The 20082-nt window shown below is 53.8% G+C and overlaps 1 protein-coding gene across 1 annotated transcript; it reads left to right on the top strand.

The window, feature by feature from the left end:
- Window positions 1–509: 509 nt before the first annotated feature.
- LOC306897092 (uncharacterized protein) lies at window positions 510–6313 on the top strand (the record flags this gene model as incomplete). The annotated part of the gene is made up of 4 exons (XM_079461571.1): window positions 510–514; window positions 1233–1422; window positions 5466–5619; window positions 6306–6313. 4 exons carry the CDS (start codon window positions 510–512, stop codon window positions 6311–6313), a joined length of 357 nt encoding a protein of 118 aa, XP_079317697.1.
- Between the last annotated feature and the right edge of the window lie 13769 nt (window positions 6314–20082).

Genomic DNA, 20082 nt, shown 5'->3' with positions numbered 1-20082 from the left:
CAACCCCCACAACCACCACGACATCAAGCCCCACCACCACCACATCCAGCCCCACCACAACCTCAAGTCCAACCACAACCTCAAGCTCCACCACAACCTCAATCCCCGCCACAACCTCTATTCCCACCACCACATCAAGCCCCCCCACAACTTCTAGTCCCACCACCACATCAAGCCCCCCAACCACCACATCAAGCTCCACCATCACCTCAAACCCCACCACAGCAAGACCCAACACAATTTCAAGTCACACAACCGCAAGCTCTGAGGAGGATTCTTCTGAAGGATCAAATGTAAAAAGCAAAGGTAGGTGTAAGTTTTAAAATCTATTTTTAGATATTTTCCTTGTTCTAAGTTTTTGAATGTTTTCATTGTATCAGTCACATGATATACATAATAGAAATTAATTCTTCTTCTTCTCCTGTTTTGACCTACTTCTTTCTTACATTTACAGTAACCGATACTCCACATCCTTGCTCTAACGTAAAATCGAAGTTAAAAAATCCAAAATGTAGTAACTCCAGCACCTCAGGCTCTAAAGAACACTCTTCTGAAGAATCAAAAGAAATAAGCATAACCACAACCTCAAGGTCCACAAGTCCACCACCATCAACCCCCACCACCACAACATCAACCCCCACCACCACAACATCAAGCCCCACCACCACCACAACATCAAGCCCCACCACCACAACATCAAGCCCCACCAGCACCACCACATCAAGCCCCACAACCACAACATCAACCCCCACCACCACAACATCAAGCCCCACCACCACCACATCAAGCCCCACCACCACCACCACATCAAGCCCCACCACCACCACCACATCAAGCCCCACCACCACAACATCAACCCCAGCGACCACAACATCAACCAAAGCGACCACAACATCAAGCCCCACAACCACCGCCACATCAAGCCCCACAACCACATCAAGCCCCACCACCTCCACATCAAGCCGCACCACCACATCAAGCCCCACCACCACCACATCAAGCCCCACCACCACAACATCAACCCCCACCACCACAACATCAAGCCCCACCACCACCACAACATCAAGCCCCACCACCACCACATCAACCCCCACAACCACCACCACATCAAGCCCCACCACCACCGCATCCAGCCCCACCATAACCTCAAGTCCAACCACAACCTCAAGCTCCACCACATCAACCCCCATCACCACCACCACATCAACCCCCACAACCACCACAACATCAAGCCCCACCAGCACCACAACATCAAGCCCCACCACATCAAGCCCCACCACAACATCAAGCCCCACCACCACAACATCAACCCCCACCACCACAACATCAAGCCCCACCACCACCACATCAACCCCCACCACCACAACGTCAAGCCCCACCACCACATCAAGCCCCACCACCACAACATCAACCCCAGCGACCACAACATCAAGCCCCACCACCGCCACATCAAGCCCCACAACCACCACCACATCAAGCCCCACCACCACATCAACCCCCACCACCATCACATCAAGCCCCACCACCACCACCACATCAAGCCCCACAACCACCACCACATCAACCCACACCACCACCACATCAAGCCCCACCACCACCACATCAACCCCCACAACCACCACGACATCAAGCCCCACCACCACCACATCAAGCCCCACCGCATCCAGCCCCACCACAACCTCAAGTCCAACCACAACCTCAAGCTCCACCACAACCTCAATCCCCACCACAACCTCTAGTCCCACCACCACATCAAGCCCCCCCACAACTTCTAGTCCCACCACCACATCAAGCCCCCCAACCACCACATCAAGCTCCACCATCACCTCAAATCCCACCACAGCAAGACCCAACACAATTTCAAGTCACACAGCCGCAAGCTCTGAGGAGGATTCTTCTGAAGGATCAAATGTAAAAAGCAAAGGTAGGTGTAAGTTTTAAAATCTATTTTTAGATATTTTCCTTGTTCTAAGTTTTTGAATGTTTTCATTGTATCAGTCACATGATATACATAATAGAAATTAATTCTTCTTCTTCTCCTGTTTTGACCTACTTCTTTCTTACATTTACAGTAACCGATACTCCACATCCTTGCTCTAACGTAAAATCGAAGTTAAAAAATCCAAAATGTAGTAACTCCAGCACCTCAGGCTCTAAAGAACACTCTTCTGAAGAATCAAAAGAAATAAGCATAACCACAACCTCAAGGTCCACAAGTCCACCACCATCAACCCCCACCACCACAACATCAACCCCCACCACCACAACATCAAGCCCCACCACCACCACAACATCAAGCCCCACCACCACAACATCAAGCCCCACCACCACCACCACATCAAGCCCCACAACCACAACATCAACCCCCACCACCACAACATCAAGCCCCACCACCACCACATCAAGCCCCACCACCACCACCACATCAAGCCCCACCACCACCACCACATCAAGCCCCACCACCACAACATCAACCCCAGCGACCACAACATCAACCCCAGCGACCACAACATCAAGCCCCACAACCACCGCCACATCAAGCCCCACAACCACAACCACATCAAGCCCCACCACCTCCACATCAAGCCGCACCACCACATCAAGCCCCACCACCACCACATCAAGCCCCACCACCACAACATCAACCCCCACCACCACAACATCAAGCCCCACCACCACCACAACATCAAGCCCCACCACCACCACATCAACCCCCACAACCACCACCACATCAAGCCCCACCACCACCACATCAACCCCCACAACCACCACCGCATCCAGCCCCACCATAACCTCAAGTCCAACCACAACCTCAAGCTCCACCACATCAACCCCCATCACCACCACCACATCAACCCCCACAACCACCACAACATCAAGCCCCACCAGCACCACAACATCAAGCCCCACCACATCAAGCCCCACCACAACATCAAGCCCCACCACCACAACATCAACCCCCACCACCACAACATCAAGCCCCACCACCACCACATCAAGCCCCACCACCTCCACATCAAGCCGCACCACCACCACCACATCAAGCCCCACCACCACAACATCAAGCCCCACCACCACCACATCAACCCCCACCACCACAACATCAAGCCCCACCACCACAACATCAACCCCAGCGACCACAACATCAAGCCCCACCACCGCCACATCAAGCCCCAAAACCACCACCACATCAAGCCCCACCACCACCACATCAAGCCCCACCACCTCAACATCAAGCCGCACCACCACATCAAGCCCCACCACCACCACCACATCAAGCCCCACCACCACCACATCAAGCCCCACCACCACAACATCAACCCCCACCACCACCACAACATCAAGCCCCACCACCACCACATCAAGCCCCACCACCACCACCACATCAAGCCCCACCACCACCACCACATCAAGCCCCACCACCACAACATCAACCCCAGCGACCACAACATCAACCCCAGCGAACACAACATCAAGCCCCACAACCACCGCCACATCAAGCCCCACAACCACAACCACATCAAGCCCCACCACCTCCACATCAAGCCGCACCACCACATCAAGCCCCACCACCACCACATCAAGCCCCACCACCACAACATCAACCCCCACCACCACAACATCAAGCCCCACCACCACCACAACATCAAGCCCCACCACCACCACATCAACCCCCACAACCACCACCACATCAAGCCCCACCACCACCGCATCCAGCCCCACCATAACCTCAAGTCCAACCACAACCTCAAGCTCCACCACATCAACCCCCATCACCACCACCACATCAACCCCCACAACCACCACAACATCAAGCCCCACCAGCACCACAACATCAAGCCCCACCACATCAAGCCCCACCACAACATCAAGCCCCACCACCACAACATCAACCCCCACCACCACAACATCAAGCCCCACCACCACCACATCAACCCCCACCACCACAACGTCAAGCCCCACCACCACATCAAGCCCCACCACCACAACATCAACCCCAGCGACCACAACATCAAGCCCCACCACCGCCACATCAAGCCCCACAACCACCACCACATCAAGCCCCACCACCACATCAACCCCCACCACCATCACATCAAGCCCCACCACCACCACCACATCAAGCCCCACAACCACCACCACATCAACCCACACCACCACCACATCAAGCCCCACCACCACCACATCAACCCCCACAACCACCACGACATCAAGCCCCACCACCACCACATCAAGCCCCACCACATCCAGCCCCACCACAACCTCAAGTCCAACCACAACCTCAAGCTCCACCACAACCTCAATCCCCACCACAACCTCTAGTCCCACCACCACATCAAGCCCCCCCACAACTTCTAGTCCCACCACCACATCAAGCCCCCCAACCACCACATCAAGCTCCACCATCACCTCAAATCCCACCACAGCAAGACCCAACACAATTTCAAGTCACACAGCCGCAAGCTCTGAGGAGGATTCTTCTGAAGGATCAAATGTAAAAAGCAAAGGTAGGTGTAAGTTTTAAAATCTATTTTTAGATATTTTCCTTGTTCTAAGTTTTTGAATGTTTTCATTGTATCAGTCACATGATATACATAATAGAAATTAATTCTTCTTCTTCTCCTGTTTTGACCTACTTCTTTCTTACATTTACAGTAACCGATACTCCACATCCTTGCTCTAATGTAAAATCGAAGTTAAACAATCCAAAATGTAGTAACTCCAGCACCTCAGGCTCTAAAGAACACTCTTCTGAAGAATCAAAAGAAATAAGCATAACCACAACCTCAAGGTCCACAAGTCCACCACCATCAACCCCCACCACCACAACATCAACCCCCACCACCACAACATCAAGCCCCACCACCACAACATCAAGCCCCACCACCACAACATCAAGCCCCACCACCACCACATCAACCCCCACCACCACAACATCAAGCCCCACCACCACAACATCAAGCCCCACCACCGCCACATCAAGCCCCACAACCACCACCACATCAAGCCCCACCACCACCACATCAAGCCCCACCACCTCCACATCAAGCCGCACCACCACCACCACATCAAGCCCCACCACCACAACATCAAGCCCCACCACCACCACATCAACCCCCACCACCACAACATCAAGCCCCACCACCACAACATCAACCCCAGCGACCACAACATCAAGCCCCACCACCGCCACATCAAGCCCCAAAACCACCACCACATCAAGCCCCACCACCACCACATCAAGCCCCACCACCTCAACATCAAGCCGCACCACCACATCAAGCCCCACCACCACCACCACATCAAGCCCCACCACCACCACATCAAGCCCCACCACCACAACATCAAGCCCCACAACCACCACATCAACCCCGACCACCACAACATCAAGCCCCACCACCACCACATCAAGCCCCACCACAACCTCAAGGCCCAACAGCACCACATCAAGCCCCACCACCACAACACCAATCCCCACCACCACCACATCAAGCCCCACCACCACATCAACCCCCACCACCACAACATCAAGCCCCACCACCACCACAACATCGAGCCCCACCACCACCACAACAAGCCCCACCACAACCACATCAACCACCACCACCACCACATCAAGCCCCACCACCACCACATCAAGCCCAACCACCACCACATCAAGCCGCACAAGCACCACCACATCAAGCCCCACCACCACCACAAGTCCCGCCTCAACCTTTAGCCTCACCACCACGTCAAGCCCCACCACCACCACATCAAGCCCCACCACAACCTCAAGGCCCAACACCACCACATCAAGCCCCACCACCACCACATCAAGCCCCACCACCACATCAACCCCCACCACCACCACATCAAGCCCCACCACCACCACCACATCAAGCCCCACAACCACCACCACATCAACCCCCACCACCACCACATCAACCCCCACAACCACCACGACATCAAGCCCCACCACCACCACATCCAGCCCCACCACAACCTCAAGTCCAACCACAACCTCAAGCTCCACCACAACCTCAATCCCCGCCACAACCTCTATTCCCACCACCACATCAAGCCCCCCCACAACTTCTAGTCCCACCACCACATCAAGCCCCCCAACCACCACATCAAGCTCCACCATCACCTCAAACCCCACCACAGCAAGACCCAACACAATTTCAAGTCACACAACCGCAAGCTCTGAGGAGGATTCTTCTGAAGGATCAAATGTAAAAAGCAAAGGTAGGTGTAAGTTTTAAAATCTATTTTTAGATATTTTCCTTGTTCTAAGTTTTTGAATGTTTTCATTGTATCAGTCACATGATATACATAATAGAAATTAATTCTTCTTCTTCTCCTGTTTTGACCTACTTCTTTCTTACATTTACAGTAACCGATACTCCACATCCTTGCTCTAACGTAAAATCGAAGTTAAAAAATCCAAAATGTAGTAACTCCAGCACCTCAGGCTCTAAAGAACACTCTTCTGAAGAATCAAAAGAAATAAGCATAACCACAACCTCAAGGTCCACAAGTCCACCACCATCAACCCCCACCACCACAACATCAACCCCCACCACCACAACATCAAGCCCCACCACCACCACAACATCAAGCCCCACCACCACAACATCAAGCCCCACCACCACCACCACATCAAGCCCCACAACCACAACATCAACCCCCACCACCACAACATCAAGCCCCACCACCACCACATCAAGCCCCAACACCACCACCACATCAAGCCCCACCACCACCACCACATCAAGCCCCACCACCACAACATCAACCCCAGCGACCACAACATCAACCCCAGCGACCACAACATCAAGCCCCACAACCACCGCCACATCAAGCCCCACAACCACAACCACATCAAGCCCCACCACCTCCACATCAAGCCGCACCACCACATCAAGCCCCACCACCACCACATCAAGCCCCACCACCACAACATCAACCCCCACCACCACAACATCAAGCCCCACCACCACCACAACATCAAGCCCCACCACCACCACATCAACCCCCACAACCACCACCACATCAAGCCCCACCACCACCGCATCCAGCCCCACCATAACCTCAAGTCCAACCACAACCTCAAGCTCCACCACATCAACCCCCATCACCACCACCACATCAACCCCCACAACCACCACAACATCAAGCCCCACCAGCACCACAACATCAAGCCCCACCACATCAAGCCCCACCACAACATCAAGCCCCACCACCACAACATCAACCCCCACCACCACAACATCAAGCCCCACCACCACCACATCAACCCCCACCACCACAACGTCAAGCCCCACCACCACATCAAGCCCCACCACCACAACATCAACCCCAGCGACCACCACATCAACCCCCACAACCACCACGACATCAAGCCCCACCACCACCACATCCAGCCCCACCACAACCTCAAGTCCAACCACAACCTCAAGCTCCACCACAACCTCAATCCCCGCCACAACCTCTATTCCCAGCACCACATCAAGCCCCCCCACAACTTCTAGTCCCACCACCACATCAAGCCCCCCAACCACCACATCAAGCTCCACCATCACCTCAAACCCCACCACAGCAAGACCCAACACAATTTCAAGTCACACAACCGCAAGCTCTGAGGAGGATTCTTCTGAAGGATCAAATGTAAAAAGCAAAGGTAGGTGTAAGTTTTAAAATCTATTTTTAGATATTTTCCTTGTTCTAAGTTTTTGAATGTTTTCATTGTATCAGTCACATGATATACATAATAGAAATTAATTCTTCTTCTTCTCCTGTTTTGACCTACTTCTTTCTTACATTTACAGTAACCGATACTCCACATCCTTGCTCTAACGTAAAATCGAAGTTAAAAAATCCAAAATGTAGTAACTCCAGCACCTCAGGCTCTAAAGAACACTCTTCTGAAGAATCAAAAGAAATAAGCATAACCACAACCTCAAGGTCCACAAGTCCACCACCATCAACCCCCACCACCACAACATCAACCCCCACCACCACAACATCAAGCCCCACCACCACCACAACATCAAGCCCCACCACCACAACATCAAGCCCCACCACCACCACCACATCAAGCCCCACAACCACAACATCAACCCCCACCACCACAACATCAAGCCCCACCACCACCACATCAAGCCCCACCACCACCACCACATCAAGCCCCACCACCACAACATCAACCCCAGCGACCACAACATCAACCCCAGCGACCACAACATCAAGCCCCACAACCACCGCCACATCAAGCCCCACAACCACAACCACATCAAGCCCCACCACCTCCACATCAAGCCGCACCACCACATCAAGCCCCACCACCACCACATCAAGCCCCACCACCACAACATCAACCCCCACCACCACAACATCAAGCCCCACCACCACCACAACATCAAGCCCCACCACCACCACATCAACCCCCACAACCACCACCACATCAAGCCCCACCACCACCGCATCCAGCCCCACCATAACCTCAAGTCCAACCACAACCTCAAGCTCCACCACATCAACCCCCATCACCACCACCACATCAACCCCCACAACCACCACAACATCAAGCCCCACCAGCACCACAACATCAAGCCCCACCACATCAAGCCCCACCACAACATCAAGCCCCACCACCACAACATCAACCCCCACCACCACAACATCAAGCCCCACCACCACCACATCAACCCCCACCACCACAACGTCAAGCCCCACCACCACATCAAGCCCCACCACCACAACATCAACCCCAGCGACCACAACATCAAGCCCCACCACCGCCACATCAAGCCCCACAACCACCACCACATCAAGCCCCACCACCACATCAACCCCCACCACCATCACATCAAGCCCCACCACCACCACCACATCAAGCCCCACAACCACCACCACATCAACCCACACCACCACCACATCAAGCCCCACCACCACCACATCAACCCCCACAACCACCACGACATCAAGCCCCACCACCACCACATCAAGCCCCACCACATCCAGCCCCACCACAACCTCAAGTCCAACCACAACCTCAAGCTCCACCACAACCTCAATCCCCACCACAACCTCTAGTCCCACCACCACATCAAGCCCCCCCACAACTTCTAGTCCCACCACCACATCAAGCCCCCCAACCACCACATCAAGCTCCACCATCACCTCAAATCCCACCACAGCAAGACCCAACACAATTTCAAGTCACACAGCCGCAAGCTCTGAGGAGGATTCTTCTGAAGGATCAAATGTAAAAAGCAAAGGTAGGTGTAAGTTTTAAAATCTATTTTTAGATATTTTCCTTGTTCTAAGTTTTTGAATGTTTTCATTGTATCAGTCACATGATATACATAATAGAAATTAATTCTTCTTCTTCTCCTGTTTTGACCTACTTCTTTCTTACATTTACAGTAACCGATACTCCACATCCTTGCTCTAACGTAAAATCGAAGTTAAAAAATCCAAAATGTAGTAACTCCAGCACCTCAGGCTCTAAAGAACACTCTTCTGAAGAATCAAAAGAAATAAGCATAACCACAACCTCAAGGTCCACAAGTCCACCACCATCAACCCCCACCACCACAACATCAACCCCCACCACCACAACATCAAGCCCCACCACCACCACAACATCAAGCCCCACCACCACAACATCAAGCCCCACCACCACCACCACATCAAGCCCCACAACCACAACATCAACCCCCACCACCACAACATCAAGCCCCACCACCACCACATCAAGCCCCACCACCACCACCACATCAAGCCCCACCACCACAACATCAACCCCAGCGACCACAACATCAACCCCAGCGACCACAACATCAAGCCCCACAACCACCGCCACATCAAGCCCCACAACCACAACCACATCAAGCCCCACCACCTCCACATCAAGCCGCACCACCACATCAAGCCCCACCACCACCACATCAAGCCCCACCACCACAACATCAACCCCCACCACCACAACATCAAGCCCCACCACCACCACAACATCAAGCCCCACCACCACCACATCAACCCCCACAACCACCACCACATCAAGCCCCACCACCACCGCATCCAGCCCCACCATAACCTCAAGTCCAACCACAACCTCAAGCTCCACCACATCAACCCCCATCACCACCACCACATCAACCCCCACAACCACCACAACATCAAGCCCCACCAGCACCACAACATCAAGCCCCACCACATCAAGCCCCACCACAACATCAAGCCCCACCACCACAACATCAACCCCCACCACCACAACATCAAGCCCCACCACCACCACATCAACCCCCACCACCACAACGTCAAGCCCCACCACCACATCAAGCCCCACCACCACAACATCAACCCCAGCGACCACAACATCAAGCCCCACCACCGCCACATCAAGCCCCACAACCACCACCACATCAAGCCCCACCACCACATCAACCCCCACCACCATCACATCAAGCCCCACCACCACCACCACATCAAGCCCCACAACCACCACCACATCAACCCACACCACCACCACATCAAGCCCCACCACCACCACATCAACCCCCACAACCACCACGACATCAAGCCCCACCACCACCACATCAAGCCCCACCACATCCAGCCCCACCACAACCTCAAGTCCAACCACAACCTCAAGCTCCACCACAACCTCAATCCCCACCACAACCTCTAGTCCCACCACCACATCAAGCCCCCCCACAACTTCTAGTCCCACCACCACATCAAGCCCCCCAACCACCACATCAAGCTCCACCATCACCTCAAATCCCACCACAGCAAGACCCAACACAATTTCAAGTCACACAGCCGCAAGCTCTGAGGAGGATTCTTCTGAAGGATCAAATGTAAAAAGCAAAGGTAGGTGTAAGTTTTAAAATCTATTTTTAGATATTTTCCTTGTTCTAAGTTTTTGAATGTTTTCATTGTATCAGTCACATGATATACATAATAGAAATTAATTCTTCTTCTTCTCCTGTTTTGACCTACTTCTTTCTTACATTTACAGTAACCGATACTCCACATCCTTGCTCTAATGTAAAATCGAAGTTAAACAATCCAAAATGTAGTAACTCCAGCACCTCAGGCTCTAAAGAACACTCTTCTGAAGAATCAAAAGAAATAAGCATAACCACAACCTCAAGGTCCACAAGTCCACCACCATCAACCCCCACCACCACAACATCAACCCCCACCACCACAACATCAAGCCCCACCACCACAACATCAAGCCCCACCACCACAACATCAAGCCCCACCACCACCACATCAACCCCCACCACCACAACATCAAGCCCCACCACCACAATATCAAGCCCCACCACCGCCACATCAAGCCCCACAACCACCACCACATCAAGCCCCACCACCACCACATCAAGCCCCACCACCTCCACATCAAGCCGCACCACCACCACCACATTAAGCCCCACCACCACAACATCAAGCCCCACCACCACCACATCAACCCCCACCACCACAACATCAACCCCAGCGACCACAACATCAAGCCCCACCACCGCCACATCAAGCCCCACAACCACCACCACATCAAGCCCCACCACCACAACATCAACCCCAGCGACCACAACATCAAGCCCCACCACAGCCACATCAAGCCCCACAACCACCACCACATCAAGCCCCACCACCACCACATCAAGCCCCACCACCTCCACATCAAGCCGCACCACCACCACCACATCAAGCCCCACCACCACAACATCAAGCCCCACCACCACCACATCAACCCCCACCACCACAACATCAAGCCCCACCACCACATCAAGCCCCACCACCACAACATCAACCCCAGCGACCACAACATCAAGCCCCACCACCGCCACATCAAGCCCCACAACCACCACCACATCAAGCCCCACCACCACAACATCAACCCCAGCGACCACAACATCAAGCCCCACCACCGCCACATCAAGCCCCACAACCACCACCACATCAAGCCCCACCACCACAACATCAACCCCAGCGACCACAACATCAAGCCCCACCACCGCCACATCAAGCCCCACAACCACCACCACATCAAGCCCCACCACCACCACATCAAGCCCCACCACCACCACATCAAGCCCCACCACCACCACATCAAGCCCCACCACCACAACATCAACCCCCACCACCACAACATCAAGCCCCACCACCACCACATCAACCCCGACCACCACAACATCAAGCCCCACCACCACCACATCAAGCCCCACCACAACCTCAAGGCCCAACAGCACCACATCAAGTCCCACCACCACAACACCAATCCCCACCACCACCACATCAAGCCCCACCACCACACCAACCCCCACCACCACAACATCAAGCCTCACCACCACCACAACATCGAGCCCCACCACCACCACAACAAGCCCCACCACCACCACATCAACCACCACCACCACCACATCAAGCCCCACCACCACCACATCAAGCCCAACCACCACCACATCAAGCCGCACAAGCACCACCACATCAAGCCCCACCACCACCACAAGTCCCGCCTCAACCTTTCGCCTCACCAACACGTCAAGCCCCACCACCACCACATCAAGCCCCACCACAACCTCAAGGCCCAACACCACCACATCAAGCCCCACCACCACCACATCAAGCCCCACCACCACATCAACCCCCACCACCACAACATCAAGCCCCACCACCACCACAACATCAAGCCCCACCACCACCACATCAACCCCCACAACCACCACCACATCAAGCCCCACCACCACCGCATCCAGCCCCACCATAACCTCAAGTCCAACCACAACCTCAAGCTCCACCACATCAACCCCCATCACCACCACCACATCAACCCCCACAACCACCACAACATCAAGCCCCACCAGCACCACAACATCAAGCCCCACCACATCAAGCCCCACCACAACATCAAGCCCCACCACCACAACATCAACCCCCACCACCACAACATCAAGCCCCACCACCACCACATCAACCCCCACCACCACAACGTCAAGCCCCACCACCACATCAAGCCCCACCACCACAACATCAACCCCAGCGACCACAACATCAAGCCCCACCACCGCCACATCAAGCCCCACAACCACCACCACATCAAGCCCCACCACCACATCAACCCCCACCACCATCACATCAAGCCCCACCACCACCACCACATCAAGCCCCACAACCACCACCACATCAACCCACACCACCACCACATCAAGCCCCACCACCACCACATCAACCCCCACAACCACCACGACATCAAGCCCCACCACCACCACATCAAGCCCCACCACATCCAGCCCCACCACAACCTCAAGTCCAACCACAACCTCAAGCTCCACCACAACCTCAATCCCCACCACAACCTCTATTCCCACCACCACATCAAGCCCCCCCACAACTTCTAGTCCCACCACCACATCAAGCCCCCCAACCACCACATCAAGCTCCACCATCACCTCAAACCCCACCACAGCAAGACCCAACACAATTTCAAGTCACACAACGGCAAGCTCTGAGGAGGATTCTTCTGAAGGATCAAATGTAAAAAGCAAAGGTAGGTGTAAGTTTTAAAATATATTTTTAGAAATTTTCCTTGTTCTAAGTTTTTGAATGTTTTCATTGTATCAGTCACATGATATACATAATAGAAATTAATTCTTCTTCTTCTCCTGTTTTGACCTACTTCTTTCTTACATTTACAGTAACCGATACTCCACATCCTTGCTCTAACGTAAAATCGAAGTTAAACAATCCAAAATGTAGTAACTCCAGCACCTCAGGCTCTAAAGAACACTCTTCTGAAGAATCAAAAGAAATAAGCATAACCACAACCTCAAGGTCCACAAGTCCACCACCATCAACCCCCACCACCACAACATCAACCCCCACCACCACAACATCAAGCCCCACCACCACCACAACATCAAGCCCCACCACCACAACATCAAGCCCCACCACCACCACCACATCAAGCCCCACCACCACATCAAGCCCCACAACCACAACATCAACCCCCACCACCACAACATCAAGCCCCACCACCACCACCACATCAAGCCCCACCACAACATCAAGCCCCACCACCACCACATCAACCCCCACCACCACAACATCAAGCCCCACCACCACCACCACATCAAGCCCCACCACCACCACCACATCAAGCCCCACCACCACAACATCAACCCCAGCGACCACAACATCAACCCCAGCGACCACAACATCAAGCCCCACAACCACCGCCACATCAAGCCCCACAACCACAACCACATCAAACCCCACCACCTCCACATCAAGCCGCACCACCACATCAAGCCCCACCACCACAACATCAACCCCCACCACCACAACATCAAGCCCCACCACCACCACATCAACCCCGACCACCACAACATCAAGCCCCACCACCACCACCACATCAAGCCCCACCACCACCACATCAAGCCCCACCACAACCTCAAGGCCCAACACCACCACATCAAGCCCCACCACCACAACACCAATCCCCACCACCACCACATCAAGCCCCACCACCACCACATCAACCCCCACCACAACAACATCAAGCCCCACCACAACATCGAGCCCCACCACCACCACAACAAGCCCCACCACCACCACATCAACCACCACCACCACATCAAGCCCCACCACCACCACATCAAGCCCAACCACCACCACATCAAGCCGCACAACCACCACCACATCAAGCCCCACCACCACAACATCAAGCCCCACCACCACCACATCAACCCCCACAACCACCACGACATCAACCCCCACCACCACATCAAGCCCCACAACCACCACCACATCAGCCCCCACCACCACCACATCAACCCCCACAACCACCACGACATCAAGCCCCACCACCACCACATCCAGCCCCACCACAACCTCAAGTCCAACCACAACCTCAAGCTCCACCACAACCTCAATCCCCACCACAACCTCTATTCCCACCACCACATCAAGCCCCCCCACAACTTCTAGTCCCACCACCACATCAAGCCCCCCAACCACCACATCAAGCTCCACCATCACCTCAAACCCCACCACAGCAAGACCCAATACAATTTCAAGTCACACAACCTCAAGCTCTGAGGAGGATTCTTCTGAAGGATCAAATGTAAATAGCAAAGGTAGGTGTAAGTTTTAAAATCTATTTTTAGAAATTTTCCTTGTTCTAAGTTTTTGAATGTTTTCATTGTATCAGTCACATGATATACATAATAGAAATTAATTCTTCTTCTTCTCCTGTTTTGACCTACTTCTTTCTTACATTTACAGTAACCGATACTCCACATCCTTGCTCTAACGTAAAATCGAAGTTAAACAATCCAAAATGTAGTAACTCCAGCACCTCAGGCTCTAAAGAACACTCTTCTGAAGAATCAAAAGAAATAAGCATAACCACAACCTCAAGGTCCACAAGTCCACCACCATCAACCCCCACCACCACAACATCAACCACCACCACAACATCAACCCCCACCACCACAACATCAAGCCCCACCACCACCACAACATCAAGCCCCACCACCACAACATCAAGCCCCACCACCACCACCACATCAAGCCCCACCACCACATCAAGCCCCACAACCACAACATCAACCCCCACCACCACAACATCAAGCCCCACCACCACCACCACATCAAGCCCCACCACAACATCAAGCCCCACCACCACCACATCAACCCCCACCACCACAACATCAAGCCCCACCACCACCACATCAAGCCCCACCACCACCACCACATCAAGCCCCACCACCACAACATCAACCCCAGCGACCACAACATCAACCCCAGCGACCACAACATCAAGCCCCACAACCACCGCCACATCAAGCCCCACAACCACAACCACATCAAGCCCCACCACCTCCACATCAAGCCGCACCACCACATCAAGCCCCACCACCACCACATCAAGCCCCACCACCACAACATCAACCCCCACCACCACAACATCAAGCCCCACCACCACCACCACAACATCAAGCCCCACCACCACCACATCAACCCCCACAACCACCACCACATCAAGCCCCACCACCACCACCACATCAAGCCCCACCACCACCACATCAAGCCCCACCACCACAACATCAAGCCCCACCAACACCACCACATCAAGCCCCACCACCACATCAAGCCCCACAACCACAACATCAACCCCCACCACCACAACATCAAGCCCCACCACCACCACCACATCAAGCCCCACCACAACATCAAGCCCCACCACCACCACATCAACCCCCACCACCACAACATCAAGCCCCACCACCACCACCACATCAAGCCCCACCACCACCACCACATCAAGCCCCACCACCACAACATCAACCCCAGCGACCACAACATCAACCCCAGCGACCACAACATCAAGCCCCACAACCACCGCCACATCAAGCCCCACAATCACAACCACATCAAGCCCCACCACCTCCACATCAAGCCGCACCACCACATCAAGCCCCACCACCACCACATCAAGCCCCACCACCACAACATCAACCCCCACCACCACAACATCAAGCCCCACCACCACCACATCAACCCCGACCACCACAACATCAAGCCCCACCACCACCACCACATCAAGCCCCACCACCACCACATCAAGACCCACCACAACCTCAAGGCCCAACACCACCACATCAAGCCCCACCACCACAACATCAACCCCCACCACCACAACATCAAGCCCCACCACCACCACATCAACCCCGACCACCACAACATCAAGCCCCACCACCACCACCACATCAAGCCCCACCACCACCACATCAAGCCCCACCACAACCTCAAGGCCCAACACCACCACATCAAGCCCCACCACCACAACACCAATCCCCACCACCACCACATCAAGCCCCACCACCACCACATCAACCCCCACCACAACAACATCAAGCCCCACCACAACATCGAGCCCCACCACCACCACAACAAGCCCCACCACCACCACATCAACCACCACCACCACATCAAGCCCCACCACCACCACATCAAGCCCAACCACCACCACATCAAGCCGCACAACCACCACCACATCAAGCCCCACAACCACCACGACATCAACCCCCACCACCACCACATCAAGCCCCACCACCACCACCACCACCACATCAAGCCCCACAACCACCACCACATCAGCCCCCACCACCACCACATCAACCCCCACAACCACCACGACATCAAGCCCCACCACCACCACATCCAGCCCCACCACAACCTCAAGTCCAACCACAACCTCAAGCTCCACCACAACCTCAATCCCCACCACAACCTCTATTCCCACCACCACATCAAGCCCCCCCACAACTTCTAGTCCCACCACCACATCAAGCCCCCCAACCACCACATCAAGCTCCACCATCACCTCAAACCCCACCACAGCAAGACCCAATACAATTTCAAGTCACACAACCGCAAGCTCTGAGGAGGATTCTTCTGAAGGATCAAATGTAAATAGCAAAGGTAGGTGTAAGTTTTAAAATCTATTTTTAGAAATTTTCCTTGTTCTAAGTTTTTGAATGTTTTCATTGTATCAGTCACATGATATACATAATAGAAATTAATTCTTCTTCTTCTCCTGTTTTGACCTACTTCTTTCTTACATTTACAGTAACCGATACTCCACATCCTTGCTCTAACGTAAAATCGAAGTTAAACAATCCAAAATGTAGTAACTCCAGCACCTCAGGCTCTAAAGAACACTCTTCTGAAGAATCAAAAGAAATAAGCATAACCACAACCTCAAGGTCCACAAGTCCACCACCATCAACCCCCACCACCACAACATCAACCCCCACCACCACAACATCAAGCCCCACCACCACCAAAACATCAAGCCCCACCACCACCACCACATCAAGCCCCACCACCACATCAAGCCCCACAACCACAACATCAACCCCCACCACCACAACATCAAGCCCCACCACCACCACCACATCAAGCCCCACCACCACCACCACATCAAGCCCCACCACCACAACATCAACCCCAGCGACCACAACATCAACCCCAGCGACCACAACATCAAGCCCCACAACCACCGCCACATCAAGCCCCACAACCACCACCACATCAAGCCCCACCACCTCCACATCAAGCCGCACCACCACATCAAGCCCCACCACCACCATATCAAGCCCCACCACCACAACATCAACCCCCACCACCACAACATCAAGCCCCACCACCACCACATCAACCCCGACCACCACAACATCAAGCCCCACCACCACCACCACCACATCAAGCCCCACCACCACCACATCAAGCCCCACCACAACCTCAAGGCCCAACACCACCACATCAAGCCCCACCACCACAACATCAACCCCCACCACCACAACATCAAGCCCCACCACCACCACATCAACCCCGACCACCACAACATCAAGCCCCACCACCACCACCACATCAAGCCCCACCACCACCACATCAAGCCCCACCACAACCTCAAGGCCCAACACCACCACATCAAGCCCCACCACCACAACACCAATCCCCACCACCACCACATCAAGCCCCACCACCACCACATCAACCCCCACCACAACAACATCAAGCCCCACCACAACATCGAGCCCCACCACCACCACAACAAGCCCCATCACCACCACATCAACCACCACCACCACCACATCAAGCCCCACCACCACCACATCAAGCCCAACCACCACCACATCAAGCCGCACAACCACCACCACATCAAGCCCCACCACCACCACATCAACCCCCACCACCACAACATCAAGCCCCACCACCACCACATCAACCCCCACAACCACCACGACATCAAGCCCCACCACCACCACCACATCAAGACCCACCACCACAACATCAACCCCCACAACCACCACCACATCAAGTCTCACCACCACCACCACATCAAGCCCCACCACCAGAACATCAACCCCCACCACCACAACATCAACCCCCACAACATCAAGCCCCACCACCACCACAACATCAAGCCCCACCACCACCACAACATTAAGCCCCACCACCACCACGACATCAAGCCCCACCCCCACATCAAGCCCCACCACCACCATATCAAGCCCCACCACCACCACATCAACCCCCACAACCACCACCACATCAACCCCCAGAGCCACCACCACAACATCAAGCCCCACCACCACAACATCAAGCCCCACCACCACCACATCAAGCCCCACCACCACCACATCAACCCCCACCACCACCACATCAACCCCCACAACCACCAGCACATCAAGCCCCACCACCACATCAAGCCCCACCACCACAACATCAACCCCCACAACCAACACCACATCAAGCCCCACCACCACAACATCAACCCCCACCACCACAACATCAACCCCCACAACCAACACCACATCAAGCCCCACCACCACAACATCAACCCCCACCACCACAACATCAACCCCCACCACGACAACATCAAGCCACACCACCACCACATTAAGCCCCACCACCACCACATCAAGCCCCACCACATCAACCACCACCACATCAACCCCCACCACCACCACATCAAGGCCCACCACATCATCAAGACCCACCACAACCTCAAGACCTACCACCACATCTTCAAGCCCCACCACCACAACTTCCACCACAAGTCAGTTTAAAAAATCTAGTTAAGATTTAGTTAATTTCCTTACTCTGAGTTTTTGAATGTTTTTATTGTATCAGTCAAATGATATCCAGAAAATATATGAATTCTTGCATTTGTTTTTCTGTTTTGTCCTACAAAACCTTTACAGCAACCCATGCCACACATTCTTGCTCAAACTCAAAGGATCCAAAGTGTAGGATCTCAAGTCACACAACCTCAAGCTCTGGGAAGGATTCTTCTGAAGAGATAACACAAAAAAGCATAGGCAGTTGTAAGTTATAAAATCTCGTTTTTAGTTAATATTCTTTTACTGAGTTTTTAAATGTTTTCATTGTATCAATCACAAGATATACAATACATTTATTCTTGCATTTGTTTTTCTGTTTTGTCCTACAAAACCTTTACAGCAACCCATGCCCCAAGTTCTTGCTCAAACTCAAAGGATCCAATGT

This window comes from Barbatula barbatula (genome assembly GCF_947034865.1).
Source record: "Barbatula barbatula genome assembly, chromosome: 8".
Lineage (NCBI taxonomy): Eukaryota > Metazoa > Chordata > Actinopteri > Cypriniformes > Nemacheilidae > Barbatula > Barbatula barbatula.
This window is presented reverse-complemented; position numbering and strand designations above follow the sequence as displayed.